The sequence below is a fragment of the Capra hircus genome, chromosome 19 (genome assembly GCF_001704415.2).
Source record: "Capra hircus breed San Clemente chromosome 19, ASM170441v1, whole genome shotgun sequence".
Taxonomy (NCBI): Eukaryota; Metazoa; Chordata; class Mammalia; order Artiodactyla; family Bovidae; genus Capra; species Capra hircus.
The window spans coordinates 44,906,010-44,927,801 of record NC_030826.1 but is presented as its reverse complement, the minus strand read 5'-3'; the positions used below and the strand labels follow the sequence as shown (position 1 = coordinate 44,927,801).

Genomic DNA, 21,792 nt, shown 5'->3' with positions numbered 1-21,792 from the left:
TTGCCCCACAGCATATGTGATACATGGTAACCGCTCATTTACTCCGGGTTTTATTAGATGAATGGGGGGACGGGGGGAGGCAAGACAGCAGATGCTTGCACCAGAGACTCCAGCGAAGAGAGAAATGTGCAGACACACAATTAAATAGTTTAACGCGAAGCCAAGCAGCAACCCTCCAGCCTGTCTCCAGCAAAGAAAAGCTGTGGTCCGCTGACCTCCAACCTTGCTCTGAGGACCCCAAGCCGATACACTGAGACTGCCCTTACCAATGCCTGACTCGAAGCTGCAGACAGTCTCTTGCCAAAACCTATACTTCCTCGTCCCTCATCTGAGACAGAACCTCTGATTACACTTAGCCTTCTTCAGGCCTCCTTACTCGTTCCCTTTCTCCCTTCTCGCAGGCGCCACCAGGGTGGCGCGCGTTGGGACAGCCCTAGCGGGCAGGGGAGGAGGGTCCTGTGACCGGAAGCCGGAAGCCGGAAGGGGGGCTGTGAGGACGTGTTTCGTGGAAGCCGGAGCGGGACCCGGCGGGGCCGGCAACATGGAGCCGCTGTACCAGCAAACGCACAAGTGAGGGACACGGCGGGCACGGGCTGGGACGAAGCTAGGCTGGGCGAGCCCTAGTCCCCTGGGCTGGGGCCTCGGTCGTCTGCCAGAATGGAGGCCTAGTCCTTCCGTCCGGGCGCTGCCGTGGGACCAGCTCGGAAGGGCTCAGTCTTTGGCCGTGATGCCCAGGTCTGCGGCGGCCGGCGGGTCCGACCTGGTGCCGGCGACATTGGGCCGGATGCCTTCCGGGATCTCCAAGGCCGTGACTAGCTGTTGGGTAGACTAGGTGAAGGGAAAGTCTCACATTGTCCAGCTCCAGCCAACTCTGTAGTCCGGATTGCTAGAACCGGTGGGGACTGAGGGCCCCTGCACGTCGGCGTTTACGGTTTAGTTGGAGAGCCAGGGTGTTCGAAAAAAGGTCTGACATGGGGTACCATGAAATGGAAGGTAAATGAACATTACCAACAGGATCTCCTTAAGCAACTTAGAAGGATCCATCACTGGTCTAAGGTCGTCAGAAAACGTTTAATTAATGACTTACAGCCCCTAAATGATATTAGTCCTTACTTTTGATTGGCCTAAACCTTGTTGCTACTACGCTGTGATTTTTATTTTCTCTTTCATTCTGATTTTGGTGTACACTAAAAGACCATATTTTTCTGATAAAAGAAGTTGCTTCAAATATCTGGTTCCAGGTTACCTTTAAGGAAGTTGAATTTTGGTTTAGCTTCTCACAAAATTCCTTGGTAGTGTTCCTTATTCAAACTGCCCTGCGTTTTTGGACTTTGCCCAAATATATAATTGAATAGGGAAATAAGGTCATACCTATCCTGTTTGGGAGGAAATTTTTTAGGAGTTATCTTTTATTATGGTCAAACGTAAATAACATGAAGTTTACCTTTTTAAAGCTAACCATTTATTTTTGAATTAAGTTACCAGTATCATGTAATTTACTATTTAAAATGATACTCATTTCTAAGCATACATCTCAGCGGCATTAAGTACATTCACAGTGTTGTGTAACCATTGTTATCTATTTCATGAACTTTTTCATTATCCCAAACAGAAACTCATGTACCCAATTAAGCAGTACTTCCCCAATTCTCCCCAGGTCCCTGGTAATCTGTTCTACTTTCTGTTTGTGAATTTTCCTATTCTAGACATCTAGATATCTCATATAGTAGAATAATATATTTGTCCTTCCATGTCTGCCTTATTTCATTTAGCATAAGGTTTCCAAGGTTCGTCTGTGTCATAGCATGTATCTGTTGCTCCTTTTAGGGCTGGATAATATTCTTTTGCAGAGTTACACACACACACACACACACACACACACACACACACACACACACACACACACACACACACACACACACACACACACACACACACACACACACTATTCTTTTGCAGAGTTACACACACACACACACTGTTTTGTTAAACATTTCTCTACTGATGGGCACTTGGGTTGTTTCCACCTTTTGACTATTGTAAATAATACTGCTGAGAACACTGGTGTACAAATGTCTGCATGAGTCTCTCTTTTCAGATTTTTTTCGGAATATATACCTACTTATCCCTGTCCTGTTTTGACACCTTTCAACTTACAGTGTAGTTTTGTGCTGATGAAAATTCTTAAAATCACACCCCCAAGGCCTGGGAAAGAAAGAAAATGGGAACCCACCTCTCTTAATGAATTCACAATAAAAGAAATACTTTAGAGCACTAGAATAAGAGGGAGATGATCCTCTTGTTTCATTTTCTACTTTTGTGTTTCATTAAGTTACTGTTTTATTTTCTACTTCCTTTTACTTTATTGATTCAGCGTTTGGTTTGGGCAGGTGAAAATGGAGAGCCTGCTTTGTGCTGCTGCTGCTGCTAAGTTGCTTCAGTCGTGTCCGACTCTGTGCGACCCCATAGACAGCAGCCCAGCAGGCTCCCCTGTCCCTGGGATTCTCCAGGCAAGAACACTGGAGTGGGTTGCCATTTCCTTCTCCAATGCAGGAAAGTGAAAAGTGAGAGTGAAGTCGCTCAGTCGTGTCCGACTCTCAGCGACCCCATGGACTGCAGCCCACCAGGCTCCTCCATCCATGGGATTTTCCAGGCAAGAGTACTGGAGTGGGGTGCCATTGCCTTCTCCAGCCTACTTTGTAATAGTATTGAAATGACAGAATTGGTCTTACACTATTATATGAGCCCTATTCTCATGTAAAAATTATAGGAAGGACAGATAAGGGACAAAAACAGACAAGGGACTTTAAAAACTGGATCTGTGAGTCAATTGGAAAAGAAATGAAACAGGAAATTGTGCCCATGTTACTAAGAAAGGGCAGATCTTTTACAATAACCAGGCTTAGTGGACTGAGTAGTGCTTTGAAATTGATCTTGTGTACAGTCTCATCTGGTTAGCTAATTTGGTTAAAGGATAGTCCTAAGGAGCTTGCAACCCAGGTTATTTTTAAGAATAATTTTGTTCACAGTGTCTCATGCTACCTGTTACTGGTGCAGCAGGTAGCTGATCACAGAGTAAACTCAGAAGCTCAATTATATGTCAACTTAGAGGAGGAATTCTAAACGGTGTCCCAAACAAGATTTGTGGAGCATAGATGAACTCCTTACCTATGCAGGCCTCCAATGACCTACACTCAAGCTCTGTAGACCCTTAGACTCTATAGCAGAGCTCACCAACTTTTCCTGTCAAGAGCCAGATGGTGAATATTTTAGGTCTTACAGGCCATATGGTCTCTGTGGCAGCTATTCAGCTCAGCTATTATTAGTGCACAAGCAGCCTGTAGACAGTGTGTAAACAAATGGATGTGATTTACAAAAACAGACAAGGGACAAGATTTGACCGGCCACTGCCAGGCCTTCTACTATGTAGTCATTGGTTTATTCGGTGAGTATCGATTGACCACCTGCTCTGTGTTAGGCACTGTTCCCAGCACAGACAGTACAGCCCTGCCCTCCGGAAATTGGTTTGTGCTGCAGTGTATTCATCAGTATCCTCGTGATGATTATTAGTGGCGCAGTATGTTCTGACCTGCCTCCTTTCCCCAAAACAGGACTGAGGATTCTGGTTCTAGACCTCATCACCTTGTTTTCCTCACCTATAAAATAAAAGTTTGGGGCTGATTAAACTGTAAGTCTCCTTTCAGTTCCATAACACTGGTGATTGTCTTAAAAAGGAAACAGAATCCTGTGCATATCTGCAGTTGACTTTTGGAGTTGCAGAAATTAATGATTGCAGCTGAACTGTTGCAACAGTAACTGAGCATATTAATTTTACTGGAACTTTGAAACCAGTTTGTGTTTATCTCTTGCTGTGTCCCTGAAAGTACATTGGAATTACATCAGTATTTTAAAGTTGCATTTATCTTGAAAATGCCTGAACATTGGGGGGAAAAAACAGATGAAAAGCAGGGTAAACATTTTACACTTAAATGATACTGTGTTAGGGTGAACTTTATAGAGGAGCTAATAGCCAGGCTTCTATTTTTGAGATCGCAGTGCTTGTAAAGGTGCCCATATTTGTCCAGGATCATTCAGTGCCCTGGACCTTATTATCACTAGAGATTCTGATTCAATAGGTTTTGAGCACAAGAAGCTCTATTTTTAACAAGCTCTCCAGGTGATTTTGATGAACAGCTGGGTTTAAAGACTGTTACCTTATCTCAAGACCAGTTTCTCCTTTTTTTTTTTTTGATTTTGCCTTCTGATGAGAGGCTAAATATAGTGAAGGCAAAGTGGGTGAGGTGAAAGTGCCCAGATGGTTCCGCTACTTTTAAATAAACCAAGCAAAGTAAAAACAACAGACTTCCCTATGGCGCTGTGTGGTTTACCGCAGCAGTTTCATATTGCCTTTGGATCTATGACCCCTTAAATAATTATGATTATCAGTGCCCCATTTTAGAGTTGAGAGCACTAAGGCACCAAGGAATTAAATGAACTTGTTCAGTGCCCCTCAGCTACTGCATAGTGGAACTTTAACTTCAACTCACATCTTTTAACTCTAAAACCCTGTTTCTTGCTCAAGTTAGGCAGAAACAGTATGTGTGCAAAGTGGGTGTATATGACGGGGGTTGGGTAGTTCCATGGACTTAAATTTTTTTTTTTAATTTGGTTGTGCACATGGGCTCTTCGATCTTCTTTGCTGCGTGTAAACTCTTAGTTGTGTGAACTCTTAGTTGCGGCGTGCGGGGTCCAGTTCCCCGGCCAGGGATCGAACTCCGGCCTCCTGCATTGGGGAGCGTGGCATCTTGGCCACTGAAATACCAGGAAAGTCCCTCCATGGACTTTTAAAAAGCAGTTCTGTTTTAAAATTCTTCCTAGGGACCTCCCTGGTGGTCCAGTGGTTTAGAGTCTGCCTTGCAATGCCAGAGATGTGCGTTTGATCTCTGGTTGGGGAACTAAGATGCCATGTGCTGTGGAGCAGCTAAGCCCACACTGCATAACTGGAAGGTCTGTGAGCCCATGCAACCAAGACTCGACGCAGCCAAATAAACAAGTAAGCTTTATTTTTAAAAAATTTCTTCCTAGATCTACAGACATTAAAAAAAACAACAACAACTCAGCAACATTGACAATTGTTTATTTGCTACTGGGTCTCTGCTTGGCTATGTTTTCACCCACTCCCACCATGAACCCCACACTAGTCAGGGCTAGGATTTCTGATTTCTAGTGTCCACATTCCCGTGTCAGATTTGCATATCAGCTGTTCCTTATTGGCTTCAAATGTGTTGTCTGGATTCCCAGTTCCATGTAAAACAGATTTGCCACTTTGCATGTAGTAGTTCTCGCAGTGCCATTCATCCTTGTTCTGTTTTCATTTATTTCCTCAGGCCTGGCGTGTGGAGATTGGTATCACTTTATTGGCTCTTATCTCTTCTAGTTCATGTAAAGCAAAAAGAGATTGGTTGGGAAAAGTCATGTTTCGCTGCAATTTAATATCCATTTTCACTTAGAAAATAGTAAAAACCAGCTGATGAGCGGCTATAGCATTTCTTGGCTATTGACCTCATCTCTCCTGCTGCTGTCGTGGAATTTAAAAATTGAAAGTGCCTGGCAAGATCTTCCATTTCAATTCACTTTGGTCAGGAAGACCCTTTATAAAGCCCAAGACAGTTCATGTATTCTATGTGTAAACATGCCAGAGTCCTTTTTTTCCCCTCTTCTTTGAGAGTTTGTTCTCGTTTTTTTCCCCCCTGTGTTCAACTGACATCTGTCATCTTGAAATTTGTACCCTTTGGTTCTGGGGCTCCCTTAAGGAGGGGGGGCGCTTCCCCGGTGGCTCAGTGATAAAGAATCTGCCTGCAGTGCAGGAGGTCTGGGTTCAATCCCTAGGTCAGGGAGATCCCCTAGAGGAGGGCATGGTAACCCACTCCAGTGTTCTTGCCTGGGAAGTCTCACGGACAGGGAAGCATGGCAGGCTATAGTCCATTGGATCACAGAGAGTTAGACACGACTAAAGCAACTGAGCACGCATGCACGCACTCCCTTAAGGAGCAGCAACAGAGAACAAGCCCACTCCTTCCTGTCATCTCTGGATACTTGAAGAGCCCCAGCTGCCCCATTTTAATATAGTTGTTTTTCCCTTTCTTTTCTCAAAGGATCATTATCACTAGCTCTTTTGGCTGTTCCTCTTTGCAACTTGACTTCTAAACTTTCCCAGTCATCTTGCTCATCTCCCACTGGGGGAAATCTTGACTTGGTAGGGTTTCTTTAGCAAGTGACCCAAACCTGAATGCCATTCTTTGTTGTGCATTTGACTTTTTAAAAAAATCTTAAAACGCTTTTTATCCTCGACAAATTTTATTGTATTCATTTCAGTTCAGTCGCTCAGTCCTGTCCGACTCTTTGCGACCCCATGAATCGCAGCACATCAGGCCTCCGTGTCCGCCTCCAACTCCTGGAGTTTACCCAAACCCATGTCCATTGAGTTGGTGATGCCATCCCACCATCTCATCCTCTATCGTCCCCTTCTCCTGCCCTCAATCTTTCCCAGCATCAAGGTCTTTTCAAATGAGTCAACTCTTTGCATCAGGTGGCCAAAGTATTGGAGTTTCAGCTTCAACATCAGTCCTTCCAATGAACACCCAGGACTGATCTCCTTTAGAATGGACTGGTTGGATCTCCTTGCAGTCCAAGGGACTCTCAAGAGTCTTCTCCAACACCACAGTCTAAATGAAAAACGTTCGTATTTGCTTTGTGTTTCAATATCCTAACCAGTCACTGGAGCGCAGAATTTTGTGCAGATTTCATAGCCATAAGTTGATTTTTTTAAAAATAGCAGAACAGAACACAGAACCAAAGGCAGTCCTGTGATAGAACCTGGAAATCTTCCCCAGGATCCCTTGGGTACCATTGTTACGCCTGCCAGGGATCCCTCATCCTTAAAGTTTAAAATATTTGTCAATCACACGGGAGAAATGTGATGTTATTACTTTCAATATGCATTTACCTGATTACTAGAAGATTGTTTCTTCATATATTTTTTGTTCATTTGGACTTCCTTTTCTCTCAGTTGCCCTTTACCCATTTTAAAAACTGTTACACTTTATTTTTCCTATTTGTAGGAGTTCTTTATACATTCAAACATATTCCTTTGTTATCTGTTGCAGGTGGCTTCCAGTCTCTTTTTTTTTTTCCAAATGTGCCTTTGGTGTGAAAAGGTTTTGTTTTTGTTTTTTAATGTGGTCAGATCTGTCAGTCTTTTCTTTTGTGATTTGTGGGGTTTGGGGGTAGTTTTGGGTTTTGTCTTGTTTAAGAAATCCTTATTTAACCTGCAGTCATAATATGCACGCCTTGAGTTTACCTTTGTGTGTTATACGGGGTGTCACAGTTAACAAGCTGAGCCGTCAGCATCTATTGCAGTCCATTCCTTCCCCGCTTCCATTAGAAATTTGCCTCACTGCCCACATCAGGCCTTCAGGAAAGTCCTTGTTCTCTTTTCCATCAGCACTGCCGTTCAGTGCTCTCTAGCTGTTTCCATCGTTTCCTGATCCAGACACCAGTTTCTTCAAGTTGCTGTCCTTCATCTGCCTCCATGTGTCTCCATTCGAAAGCATCTGGACTTACCTTCCTGAGGTACCGACCTCATCCCTCAGACTCTAGGAGTGGTTTCTGGTTGTCTGTCAGGACCTTGGGTCTTGCCCAGGAACCTCTGAGGGTCTGCCCTTGCTTCTGGAGCCATGGGTCATGTTTCAAGACCTCAGGGAAGCCCTGGAAAAGACTCAAGGCAAGTTCAAGCCAAATTTAGGCTCCTGGCTTGCGTTGGTAAATATGGGGTCACAGTATGTGGTGCTCACAGTGGAGGATGGTTGCTAACATTTCTTCAAGGCCCTGTGACTCTCTGTGAAGAGACCAGAAGCCCCAGGAGGCGGTTTTTGGGGTAGGATGAAAACATCCCCAGGGTTTATCACAGAGGACTGCTCGGAAGGGCTCGGAGGGTGACTTTGGCCAAGCCCTGGGAGGCCATCGGGAATTGCCCTGGGCCTGGTGTCAGGACCGGCCAGAGGGCCCAGGTACAGTGCTGCGTTTCCAAATTGCCTCCTATTGCCAAGGAAGGAGGGTTACCAAACAGGAGATCCCTGTTTCTCTGGGCCTTCCTCTGATGGCTCCCTCCCACTAATGCGCCTCCTGCCCTTCTCCTCTCTGACCCCAACTCTCAGGCAGGCCAGCCTGCTGGTCACCCACATAACAGGCCTCGCGGGCATTTTTGCACGTCGTTTTCTCCACATTTTCCTTCACCAAATCACATTTTGAACTCCCTTTGCCCACAGAGCTGCCCCCAGCTCGGTCTTCTGTTTCCTTTGCCTTTGCATAGCACTGCTGCTCAGATCTTTCTTTTTGTTTACGCTTGTGCGTGTTAGTGTTCTCTTAAATCTTCTTGGGACTTTTCGCGTCTATCTGGCCTGTCATTCCTAATTATACTGTTTCTCAAGGACAAGAATTCTATCTCTCTTGCCCTTTGACTGTCTCTAGTACAGAGCAGCGCTCAGCACATTGGGTCAAAGAACAGAGAGTGGGATTGGCCGGGTCCGCATGGAGGTTTATCACTTGGTGTGTGACCTTGAACAAGTTACATAACCTTTCTGGGCTTTGGTTGTCTTATTTACAAAAAGAGGGTGATAATAGTCCTTTCCTCATAGGGTTTTTGACCTTGCAGAACGTCTCAAATGCAGTGAGCGCTCACTAAATGCCGCTTGTCTGCCTTGTTATTAATATTTAACGTTAAAATATTAGAAACCGTGCCAAAACATGTGACCTGAAGTGCCACATACAAATTTCACAGTTCAGCGACACTGTCCATTTAGATCAGTTCTACGCTGGCATTAGAAAAATTGTCTTTCCTGACCGAAGCACTGTTGATTACGCATGTCTCACTCATTTCCTCCCTCTCCCTTTGATAGGCATGTCCATGAAATCCAGTCTCACATGGGACGCCTGGAGACGGCAGACAAGCAGGCTCTGCACTGTGAGTAATTAACTACGGAGACCAGAGTCCTGTCTCTGATGACACGCTGCTAATGGGCTGGGTTTCCTGACTGTGTTTCTGCCTCAGGGGCTGAAGGAGTCAGCGTGGAATGAGTTCTGTTGTGAGGGTGGACAGAAAAACCCTATGGCAAAGTCACTGGTTTCCCTGACCGTGCCCTCTGGAATCCCACAAGTCTTATCCCCCATTACCCTTCCACTCAACCTGACAGGGGCCGATGGGAATGGGAGTACTTGCCTCCATCTGTCTTAATCTAATTACCTTGTCCGTAGAGGAATGTGGTCCATAAAGATTGAGAGATGTTTAACTGGAACTGGGCGTTGCTTCTTGAGCTGAGAATTCTGCAGCTTTCTAGGAGGATTATTCAGAAACGAAGGGCAATATTAATTAGTTCAGTTCCCACACCATGATTTCTTTTGAGAAGAGTGCTGCTATTTGTGTTTTAGTTTCTTTTCTGTCATGAGAAAAAGTCCTGAAACTTCCCTGGTGGTCCCTTGGTTAAGACGCCATGTTTCCAATGCAGAGGGGTACTGGTTCGATCCCTGGTCAGGGAACTAAGATCCCACATGCCGACGTGGTGTGGCCAAAAGAAAAAGAAGAGGTGCTTTTTCTGAGTCCATCACACAGACCCCGCCGGCCCCTCCCACCACTGCCGTGGTCGTCTCCTCTCGCTCCTGCGCTGGCGCTGGGCCCCTTCTCCTGCTTTCTCAAGTCTGCTTTCTGTGCTCCCAGGCACCTCTTCTCTCGGTCCTGTGCCCTGCCTTATTCTGAGCTATTTGTTAGCTCTGGGCTCCTCTAAGAAGGCGACACTTCTGTCTCTACCGTCACTTCCTTATTGGACACAAGGCAGTCTGGATGCCTTTTTCTGTGCACAGTTTAGCTTCTGACCATCGACTTTGGCTTTCCAGCAATCTCATTGATACATGATTAGAAATGGAAAAGAGGTCATTTTGACTGTTTAGTAAAGGGGCTAAGGAAAATGACTATTTATCATATTATTACCTCTGTGGATTCTTTCGTGGGCCTTCCCTGTTGGTATTTTGTCTATTCTGGTGACTCCAGCATCGGCCTACCTATTCTTAAGGGCATGCGTCTCTGTTTTTCACCTACTAATCTTTTCCCTGTGTGCTTTTATTTTTAACCTCATTATTTTCTGTAGAGGATTCATTTGGCAGTCTTTTTTTACTAGTTATTTATAACCCATATCTGAGAATAATCTCAAAGGAAAAGCCTCATTCTATATCAGAAAATACTGCTTTTTGCTGAAAATATTTATTTGGGCAATCGTTGAATGTTCATTTTATTTTCAAAGGCAGGAAATTTATTTTTCTAGATTTATCTTTAGGTTGGTTTTTTTAAAATAACATTGTTATGGCATTAACACCTATATATATGTGTGTGTGTATATATATGTATATACGCATATATATGTATATATATGAAAACATTTAGAAAGTCACTTAGTATAATTTGAATTTTTTTCTGTTCTCATCAGTGCATTTTTCTTCTTTTGCAAGATAGATTTTTGAGTTTATTGGATATAGAAAAAAATGTTTATCATTCTAATTTAAGTTCACTGTCCCTTTTCTAGTAATTATTCTTTTTTTTTCTTTTGTGCAGTAGTAGAAAATGAAATCCAAGCAAGCATAGACCAGATATTCAGCCAACTAGAGCGTCTGGAGATTTTGTCCAGCAAGGAGCCCCCCCACAAAAGACAGAATGCCAAACTGTGAGTGCTCTGACCCTGCCAGGCCTTGCTCCCGGAGAGGTCATCAAATATTCTGAAAATCCATTTACACGTTGAACAACTGAGACTATGCAAAGATAAAGTCCCCTAAAGACCACAATTCTATTTGCATGATTCTCCCTCAGAATGAAAAGCCTGTGTTGTACACCACAGGGAATATAGCCAATATTTTATAGCAACTGTAAATAGATTATAACCTTTAAAACTTGTGAATCACCCTGTTGTATACCTGTAACTTATGTAATATTGTACATCACCTCTACTTCAGTTAAAGAATAAAAACCCGGTGAGGTTAGCAGCTCAGAAGCCTGGTGTCTCCTCTCCTTGTTGGTATCATTTTGAAATTTTGCCCCCAGCACTGTTTTTCTGAACAGACCCATGGCCACTTGAAACCTAATGCCACCAGGGAATTTCACTGTTTTTTGATTCCCACTTCATTCTTGGGTTGAATTATCTCGCTCTTAATCACTCCAGTCAGTGTATTTGTAATGAAATACTGGTCTAATGTTTGATACACCCCCGTGAAATTAAAGTGAAACCACTCTCACCACCTCCACCCCAGCCTCTCTTTCCAAAATGTTTATGAAACTTCATTGATGCTGTACTCCACAGATGCCTTGGGCTTCTTCCAGGAGAGCAATATAATCCCTAGAAGGTCAGGAAAAGGTCATCGAACCTGCTTCCTGTCACCTGTTCCCTGTCATGCATCCAGAATCAGAGACCAGCAGATAGTTAAGGGAAGCTGCTGGAATCTCATTCGCTACCATCCTGATTTAACTACAGGCTCCCTTTTCACTTTCAACATCATTGATCAAATCAGATTATTTGGGGCCGGGGGGGTGGATAGCATGGAGGGGTACAGGGGGAAGTAAGGAATTGTCTTCCTCCCTGAAGACAAAGTCCAGCAGCCTCCAGTTGTGCTCCTCTGGGCTCCTGGAATTTAATATTTCTGTGAATTCCAGCCGTGTCGACCAGTTAAAGTACGACGTCCAACACTTGCAGACTGCTCTTCGAAATTTCCAGCACCGGCGGTATGCACGGGAGCAGCAGGAGAGACAGCGAGAGGAGCTTCTGTCTCGCACCTTCACCACAAACGTAAGCCCAGTGCCTGGGCGGGATTGGCAGGGACTGGGCGATTGGTCGGAGCTGGAGCTCGGGACTCTTGACAGGAGCCCTCTGGGGGGTCCTGAAGCAGACCGATGGGATGGGAGGAGAGCAACTGGAAGTGATGGCTGACTCTGCGTTGCCACGGAGACTAGACCTAAACACTGCTTGCATCTCTTTTTCTGTCACAAAAACCCTCAGAGGAAGTCGTTAAATTGAGGGAACAGGCAGAGGTGAAAATTACCCGGTTTGACTGGTCGATGCAGAGTAGTCGACTTTCCCACGGTGGAAACATTTTCCTGATCAGATCAAGAGGGATAATGAGAACTTAGACGATTTGTAGTGAGGGCAGCATTTCAAAGCTGCCTTCAGGCAGTGTCTCTGTGTGTGTGTGTGCACGCGCGTGTGTGCAGTGCCAGTGTTGGATGCGTTAAAATGTTTTTGCCCCTTGCTAGTGTGTGTGTGTGGAGAAGGTGATGGCACCCCACTCCAGTACTCTTGCCTGGAAAATCCCAGGGACGGAGGAGCCTGGTGGGCTGCATCCATGGGGTTTCGAAGAGTCAGACACGACTGAGCGACTTCCCTTTCACTTTTCACTTTCATGCGTTGGAGAAGGAAATGGCAACCCACTCCAGTGTTCTTGCCTGGAGAATCCCAGGGACGGGGGAGCCTGGTAGGCTGCCGTCTATAGGGTCGCACAGAGGCGGACACGACTGAAGCGACTTAGCAGCAGCAGCAGCAGTGTGTGTGTGTATGTGTGTGTAGTTCCAGTGTTTAATGCATTAAAATGCTTTTGCCCCTAGTCTGAGCGGCAGTTAGGAGGGATTTGTTAACAGGTATTTTCGTTTTAGAGGGACTACTTGACTTGAGCCCGTTTGAAAGTTGCCTGTTGGTTTGCATGTTTGATTTCCTAGGATACCCATGTCCCTGTCCTTTGGTCTCAATGGGATCGTTTCTCACACGTGGCTATAGAACATTACTGGCTTTTCCTGTGTCCTCCATAATGTATTCCACCAAATAAGATGAGTCTCAGGGGCTTTTTCTTTGGTTGGTTTTTTGTTTTCTTACAGAGGTTCATTTTCTAGAGAGGACTTACGCTTTCTAAGCCCATCCTCAGAATTCAAATCAGTTCCCACTTTGAAGATGTTGAACCTTCTTTGCTGTGTCCACACATGCAGTAAATTTCCCCAGGTGCTTCAGAATATGCCTGCATAGTTTGGTTTCTCTGATGTAAGCAGTCAGGTAGTAATGATTAACAATTCAAAAGGTCAACAAATATGTGTTGGTCAGTAAGCAGAGCCTCTTTTCGAAAGCCACTCATTTAAGGTGTTGTGTGGGCTTTTGATAGCTGTGGCATTGGTTATAGGGCTTTTTTAGGCCAGGGATGATGGCTCCAAATTACTTTACATCTTACCAACCTAGTGTGATGCTGTGCGTACAGTGGGCCCTTAATAAAAATTATCTGGCTGAATGAACTTCTTCCTGGTCTTTTTATGATCATGAGCTATAGTACATTTTTCTGAGAAATAACAGCCTATCAGCTGTACCCAAACACTGGGATCTTCACCCACCAAGCATCAGCTTGTGCAGGATGCTATTTAAGGTGCTGAAAGTGAAGTGTGTTTAAATTAAAAACCTTGACTCCTACTCCTGAGAAACTCCCATGTTAGCAGCATGGGGATTGAAAATAAATACCTGAAAAAAGATTGTGAACTTGAGCAGCGAAGAAAAGGTGGTTTCACTTCTTCATGATGACAGAAAGTGGTAAAAGTGGTACTGCTTGGCAGAAGGGTTTGTAAGGGTCAGGGAGCTGGAAAGAGGACAGGGCAGTGACTGTGCCATGCGTCTGTGTCCTTCCCGCTTGCAGGGTGGAAGTGGAGCGCTGGCATTGGTTTTGATGTTTTTTCTTCAGGACAGTTACCCAGCATGGGGATTTGTGCCCCTCTGGGCGTCTCACTGGCGGGGTCTTAAAGTCATTCCACGTCTCTGGGCTTCTGTTTCTTCATCTAAAACAAGGATAATACCATAACTACAGCATAAGCTTAGCGTGGGGCCTAAGCGAGCTTAGAATGAAGAGTTTGCAAAGTGGAAAGCATGGATCAGTATTAGTTCTTTCCTCCTTTCAATTTTACTTTTCTTCCCTGCTCAGGTGGATAGTCCCATTGTGAACACTGTTGGGCCTTTAATAGAAACCAGTCTCTGCTCTCTGTAGTCAGTCTATCTAATCAGAGGGAGGAATAAGCTACAGATGAAATAGCCAAAGGGCAAAAGCAAACCTCCCACTGCACCAAGGGGAAACCAGGTAAAGGAACAATCGGAAGAAGGCAGGTTAGTAAGGAGTTAGAGACAACCTTTAGGAGAAGCCTAGGGAGTGTAGTATTTCCAGGACTTCCTTGGGGGTCCGGTGGTTAAGACTTCGCCTTCCAGTGCAGCGGGAGTGAGTTTGATCCCTCATCGGGAGCTAAGATCCCGCATGCCCCGTGGCCAAAAAACCAAAGCATGAAACAAGCAATATTATGACACATTCAATAAAAGACTTTAAAAATGGTCCACATCAAAAAGTAAAATAAAAATTTTTTCCTGAGTTGGGGGAATGATGCAGAGGAGGCAGGGATGAACAGACTTGTGTGGTGGAACCCATTTGGAGACTGAGAAGTCTGAGAATTGTACTTCCTCTGAGTGAACAGAGGCTGCCCCAGATCTCCGCTTTGCTTTTTAGTCTCCGTCAGGTTCCTCTGATTCTTGAACCATTTCCTCTGGCAGTTCTTCCAGCTTGAGCTTGACCAAGAGGCAGAGTGGTCAGTTGAGGTGGGGACACCAGGAGCTGAGCAGCAGCAACGTTAATCAAGTGCCTGCGTTTCTTTCACAGGACTCTGACACCACCATACCAATGGATGAATCACTGCAGTTTAACTCCTCCCTCCAGAAAATTCACCACGGCATGGATGACCTCATTGGAGGCGGGCACAGTATTCTGGAGGGACTGAGGGCCCAGAGAGTGACCCTGAAGGTGGGGGCCCTTTCGGGGGGACAGGGAGAAGGCCTTGTGTTTTGACTTTAGCCAGCAGTGTGGAACCTGCATTTACCTTTTGGTCACGTAGCCCTGAACTGTGATGCTGTGATGGTGAGACAGAGCCTTTGAGTTTGGGATCCTTTTTGCTGGAAGTGGATTATTATGAGTCCAAAAGTAGCCGAATTCCCTTTGCCAGTAGGTATTTACTGTGTTTACAGTGAACCATAATGTGGCATCTCTCAGTATCCAGGTGTTTTTCCATTTCCTGAACTGAAGAGAAAGTGACTGCCGCTGTGAGAGGAAGCAGTAATGGGCCAAGAAATTCTGTGATAGAATTCACTCTCAGAAGAAGGAAGACACGGCTTTACTTGGCGTCTCACTCACTCTTGGGTGTTTGCCGTGCAGCCCCTGTGGTGGGCCGAGACCTTTGTTGTGCAGTAGCTGAAGCCCCCCAGGGGAGGGTCTTAGGGCTGCCCGGGTTGATTGGCAGTGGCTTCTGGAGCACAGGCTAGTGACCCCCAGTGACTCTGCTTCATTCTCTTTAGTAACAGGTATTCCTAGAAACCCTGCCCCATTGGCTGAGACTCAGACCCCTAGGGAGTGGTTTACAGAAACATTACACAGCCTCTGATGTCAGTCATGATGTTTCAGCCTCAGCCCTTTTCCTGTATCAACTCTGGTGGATAATGGGGTGTGAACTGTGCCTGTTATCAGGGTGTGGTCCCTTGTGCACAGAGCCCTCCCAGCCCCTGAGCTATGAGAAGCAGTCACTCGGAAGTGTGAGCTTTATCTTAGTTTTTGTTGGACCATGTCGAGCCTGTCAGCTCTGCAGGACTTTAGTATGTTTCTGAGCATCGCCTACCACCTTTACCTGGGAGGAGGTCAGGCAGGCCTGGAGTGACACTTATCTTGCTGATGGCCGCAGCGCTTCAGAGGGTCTGGAAGCGTGGTCTCTGACAGCTCCACAGGCGCCCCCTTGCAGGACAGCCACCTGCAGTCATCTAAGCTGATGTGTGTGTGTGTTTAGTTGCTCAGTCCTGTCTGACTCTTTGTGACCCCATGAACTGTAGCCCACCAGTTTCCTCTGTCCACAGTTTTTTTTTAGGCAAGAATACCGGAGTGGGTTATCATTTCCTCATTTCCTTCTCCAGGGGATCTTCCCGACCCAGGGATCGAACCCACATCTCCTCTGTCTCCTGTATTGCAGGCGGATTCTTTACCCACTGCGCCATCAGGGAACCCCAGTCTAAGCTAATACATGAGGGTTAATCCTCCCTTTCTTCAGAAAGCTGCTGGCTTCCTCCCCATATCTCAGAAAAACAGTCAAACTCTTTTTTAGGATGAGACTCATAGCCTCAACACTCAACGTCGACCTGGTTGGGCTCAGGGCTTATTGTTAAAGCAGATGTCAGCTTCCTACCGAAGTCTGGTGTCACCAAAGAGCCCAAACAACTTCCCTAACACTGTCCCCAGAGATGAAGCGCTGGGAAGCCTGGCGGGTGGGCAGTCAGGGGTTGGAGTGTGAGGTTTCTGATCTGTTTCCTCTGCAGATCTGCCGTACCGCTTCCTTCTGCCTGCCCCACTGCTGCCAGGCAAGCTTCTGCCTAAACCATTTGAGAAGAACATAGGAAGCATGAAGGAGCCAGACCTTGATTTGGGGAAATTGGTGGTAGAAAATGAGTAGTGTTTTTGAGATGTATGTTAACTTTCCAGTGATTTTTGAAGTTGATATTTGAATTTCATAGAGTGATGGAATAATCTCTTCTTTCATAGCTAAGCAGAGTCTTGAGTGAGAGTCTAATGCTGATCATCACTGTTGTGGCGAAAACGTGTCTCTGACCTCCTCTGGCAGAGATGAAGTTTGACCTGAGAGACTCTTCTCTCAGTTGCCTGATACTGTGTTCACTTAAGTAGACACGGGACCTTGGGTTAGATGCCTCCATACACATACAATGGGTGACGTGTAAGTAAGTTGAGGTCCACCCAGCGTTCATCTATTACGTCATATAAAATTGAATATGCTTAAAAATGAAAATTAGGAAGTAGGGAGAAAAGGCAGCCTGGGTGGTATGGACTGTTGGTTTAGGAATAAAATACCCTTTTGTTTTGGATGGTGGGCGGTGACATGTATATGTGGGGTTTCAGGTCGTGGTATGGTACTGGGGTCTGGCAGCTGTTTCTCTGGCTCGGCCTTGCCTGCTTCAGACCCTCTCCTGAACGTGGACATAGGCTCTGCTCAGCAGAGTTCCTGAGGTGTCCACAGCGTGCACAGACTGATAGCAAGCATCTTAGACCCAGGGAGCAGAGGAAAAGTTTCTTTGATGTTGCCTTTTATTTTTTAATATGAAAAGTGAAAGTGTTAGTTGCTCAGTCGTGTCTGACTCTTTGCAACCCCATGCACTGTGGTTCACCAGGCTTCTCTGTCCATGGACAAGAATACTAGAGTGGGTTGCCATTTCCTTTTCCAGAGCATCTTCCCAGCCCCAGGATCAAATCCTGGTCTCCCGTATTGCAGGCCAATTCTTACCATCTGAGCCACCAGGGAAGCCCATTTTTTCTTTTTAAATATAAAATATTCTAATTTAGAACTTCTTTGTGGAGGTATGACGTGCATACAGTGAGGTGTACAGATCTTAACTTGTACAGGTCTTGGAGTTTTGACAAATGCCTACGTACACCTTTGTAACTCTCCCTGCTGTCGAGACATAGACCATTTTTATCACCCCTGAAAAAGCTCTTGTGCCCTTTCCAGGTTAGTTTGCTCCTGGCCCCCACCCCGCGCCACCCCCCTAGGCAACCACTCTTGTTATTTCATCATAAATTAGTTTTGACTGTTACTGAACTTAATGTTGATGTTCGCATTACTCTTGCGTGTGTGCCTCCTTCCTCTCAGGAGTGTTCCAGGCTCTTTCATGTCATTACATGGTGTCGTTGGGTCCTTTTTATTGTGCATCAGTATCCCATCGTGCACAGAACATACATTGTTAATCCATCCTCTTGTTGATATGCACCTGGATTATTTCCGGTTTGGGGATATTCTCCTGTTTTCTTCTAGAAGCTTTTAGTTTTAGCTTGTATGTTTAACTTTATGATGAAATTTTTGTGTATAATATGAAGCAGTGATCATTTTTTAACACACGTTCTTGTGTATTATACATTTGGACATACACATATAAAGTGAAGTGTTAGTCTCTCACTTCAAGAGTCGGGCTTGCCCGACTCTTTGCAACCCCATGGACGGCAGCCCATCAGGCTCCTCAGTCCATGGGATTTTCCAGGCAAAGATACTGGGGTGGGTTGCCATTTCCTTCTCCTGGGGATCTTCCCCACCCAGGGATTGAACCCGGGTCTTCTGCACTGCAGGCAGATTCTTTACCGACTGAGCTACAAGGGAAGCCCATGTTTATGTATATGTGCGTATATATGCTCTGTGCACAAGATGCCCATTATTCAACCATTTGTTCCAGCACGTTTGTGGATAAGACTTTCCTGTCCCCCTTGTTTTGCTCTGCGACCTTGATTGAAGGAACCTGATCTATGTCTGGTTGCTGCTGCTTGTATACTTTGGGCGTGACCGAGAGACTGTTGGTCCATCGCAGTTCATGATGGCATTCACCAGCCTTGGCACAAGGAGGTGATCACGGTTTTCCGTTCTCCTCTTGTCTGCCCCAGGGGACCCAGAAGAAGATCCTCGACATCGCCAACATGCTCGGCCTGTCCAACACAGTGATGCGGCTCATTGAGAAGAGGGCCTTCCAGGACAAGTACTTCATGATCGGTGGGATGCTGCTCACCTGTGTGGTCATGTTCCTCGTGGTGCAGTACCTGACCTGAGCCGGCCAGGCCCCGCGGCTGAATGCCGGTCCCAGGGCGTGAGAGTGTGCATGAGTGTGTGTGTGCGAAAGAGAGGGGCCCCCGGGGCTGCCCTCTGGAATGTGTGTCCCCATCTTAACTGTGAAGAGCCCTCGGAAATAATTGTGACCTGTGGCCTGGTGGGAGTTTCAGACCTCTGTTTCTTGTGACGTCTTGGAGGGAAAGCTCATGCTGCCAAGACACGTGGTGCTTAGGAAATGAAGTACCAGTTCTCTTGCTCACGCTCACTCGCTCTCACTGGGGGAAGGAAGTGAAGCCAGGGTGAGGGAGGAGGAGGAAAAGGGGAGGAAGAGAGTGGCCTTGGCGGTTCTGTCCTTGTAGCTGATAGGAGCCTGGGAAGCTGCTCAAGCTTGCAGACGAGACTCCATGCTCTGTCGTCCTCCACCCTTTCTGACTCCTAGTAGGTGGTCTGGAACAGCAGCAGACAGGAGGGGGAAAGGGGCCTTCTTGCTCTACACTCACTATAGTAGGTGGATTCATATGCTCTTGCTACTAGCCACTGTGCCCACCCCAACCCCCCACCCCCAGATGATCTGCAGATGGCTGACTGCTAATACTTGTCATCCTTACCCGGAAGCCGCCACCTAGAGGAAGCAGAGGCATGGGCGCTGTTGCTGACAGCAAGTAAGATTTTCCACATCACGGTCGCTGGGTGTTTCTCCTTTATAAAGTAAGGCCACTGTTACTCCCTGGTCTGTCTTGAAACTGAAGACCCTAGTCACTGATTTGTTTTCAGCAGTTAATAGAACAGTTGACTTTTAAGACTAGAGCCTGGGCCTTTGCCCCTTAGAAAGTAGCTGTGAACAGAGGTTAGTGATTGGTCTATTGCGATCTCATCTCGAGTTTTAGCGTCTCTAATTAATAATAGACTGTTTTCCTTTTCTTGAAATATATTAGCAGCTGCCAGTCAAGCCCCCATTCTGTCCAGCCAGTGAGGGCAGATGCCACCCTAGGGATGCTCCTGGTGTGTATGTCCTTGTAAGACTCTTTTAAGGGACCAGCACCTTTTTTCTTCTCTGACCAACCCTGGATTAAGGGTGTACCAATACCCAACGTGTTGCGAAATTTATTGTAAAGCCAGCCTGTTCAAAGAGAGTCATCAGTGAAAATACCAGAAAGACCTGGTTAGCATAGTTTTTCATCTGTCACAGGCCCTCCCAGCCATAGGCCCAGTAGGGCAAGACAGAAATATCACTCAGAATTTCCCAGAGGAACTATGAACCTGGTCAGTATTAACCCCACCTTTGAACATCTTGCCCTGGCTACTTCCTGTCTTTGTTGCTTGTCATTTGGACTCTCTTCTGTCACCTTTCCCTCCTCTTCTCTCTTTTCTGTGTGTTCTCGTCCACCTCCCTTTTTTACCCTCCACCTGTCTCTGTAGCAGTATTGTCTTTCCAGGTACATCTGTGGCATAGATCCCTTTTGGGGAAAGGTTTCTTAATCGTCACAGATTTTTAAATGAGTTTTCTGGGTACTGTTTTCACACTTTCGGTTGGATCTCCATTGCTCCTGCTCATCTGGGCTAAACGGGCCCTGAGTTTCCGAGGAAAGGGGACTCTGATCAGAGTCCCTTCATAAAAGGCTGAGGGCCCTGCCAGCGTGAAGACTGGCCTGGTGGACAGACGGGTGGGTGCATCTTCCGACCTACCTGTGACACGGGGAGGCCCAGTGTGAAATGTCCCTCACGTCAGCACCCCTGTCATCCCAGGGACCCAGCACAGGCTTCTTACCAGTCCACAAAATGGGTCTTTAAACTGCACAGACTTGGCTGTGAGCCTGGGCACTCGAGGATCCCACCAGGCGGTGCACTTTGGAAGATATGCAAGGAGCAGCTGAGCCATTTGGACTTGAACTCAGGGGAGGCAGACGCTCCCCCCACCCTCTGCCCTCTGGTGGCTGACGTGACATCTGTTTGCAGTGTACACCGGTGTGTTTCCACACTTGGCCTTCACAAGTGATTGTTGGCCTCAATGAACCAGAAGTAAGGTCTGCACCTTCAGTGCCATTCTTCCTGCTTTGTAATACAAATGGAGGAGAGAGTTTGTGGGTCTTCACTGCTGGCGGGGTAAGGAACAGCAGCCACCGTATGTCGTAAGGTCCTGGGGCGCTGAGCCCTCGTGTCCTCCCATGCTTGGCTTTCAGTGATGGGAGAAGCACACTTGTGCCTAACTGGGTGCTCTGTCTCCGCAGTCCTGAGTACAGGGAAGGGTCCCAGAGCAGGGAAGGAGCGCCCTCTAGTGGAGATGGGGTGAATTCTTAACATAAGCTCCAGCAGCAGCGTCTGGGATCTTGTGAAGAATTTTGGTGTTCCTGTTGTGGTTTAAGAGAGGTGGGTTGTCCAGAAACTTGGAAATAACTTTCGTTCCACGGATGTTTACTCCAGGTGTGATCATCTTAAGAAAAGCCAAACTCCCAAGACCAAGTAAGTAGGAGAGTCTTGATTTTATAGAAGGCTTCTCTGCTGGGTTTTCTCTTAAGACCTTCACCCTGATGAGTTTAAATGGGTTTGACTTGCAAATTTGGCTTTACGCTCCTTGTTTTTGAAACACATCAATTGAATAAAGTTGCCATTTATTTTATGTAGAAAATGACATTTTGTAAAGGAGTTTGACATTCATCTTTATAACTAATGGCCCCCTCTTTCTCTCAAGCCAGAGATTCCGAAACACTGTTCCAAGACCAAAGTTGGGGTTGGTTGCCTTAGCGGCAGCGGGGGAACTTTTAAAAAATTACAGATTACTCAGGCCTACCTTGGGCCTTCTGAATTAGAATATTTTTATATCTCTAAAGTTATTCTGATGTGTGTCTTGGAAGCTTTTCTCCTAAAGACTAGAGCATTTGAAAACTTGCTAAACTAATTCAGCATATGTGAGTGGAAAGCAAACTTATCAGGTCCAAAATAAAGTCTTAATTGGTTTCTGTCTTATTCCAGGAAAGATTTGAGGAGAGTTAAAGAAAATAACTAAGTGAATAAAGAAGTGAAAACTAGGAACAAGTCAGCAGAATGTCAGTGCC

General features: G+C 46.0%; 1 protein-coding gene across 2 annotated transcripts; it reads left to right on the top strand.

Annotated features, from left to right (window-relative positions):
* Positions 465 to 21,368, top strand: GOSR2 (golgi SNAP receptor complex member 2). Of its 2 annotated transcripts, XM_005693957.2 has the most exons (6): positions 465 to 570; positions 8,958 to 9,022; positions 10,661 to 10,769; positions 11,750 to 11,882; positions 14,761 to 14,901; positions 18,577 to 21,368. In XM_005693957.2, exons 1-6 carry the CDS (start codon positions 542 to 544, stop codon positions 18,736 to 18,738), a joined length of 639 nt encoding a protein of 212 aa, XP_005694014.1. In that variant the 5' UTR covers positions 465 to 541; the 3' UTR covers positions 18,739 to 21,368. The 2 variants fall into 2 exon arrangements, with proteins under 2 accessions (XP_005694014.1, XP_017920763.1); XM_018065274.1 differs by lacking the exon at positions 14,761 to 14,901.

What these genes read in the sequence shown, in the direction of transcription:
- GOSR2 (XM_005693957.2), top strand. Translation starts at nt 542, where the DNA reads ATGGAGCCGCTGTACCAGCAAACGCACAA. An exon ending in AGACAAGCAGGCTCTGCACT is followed by an intron (nt 9,023 to 10,660) that starts GTGAGTAATTAA and finishes TCTTTTGTGCAG; the next exon opens with TAGTAGAAAATGAAATCCAA. An exon ending in CTCGCACCTTCACCACAAAC is followed by an intron (nt 11,883 to 14,760) that starts GTAAGCCCAGTG and finishes TTTCTTTCACAG; the next exon opens with GACTCTGACACCACCATACC.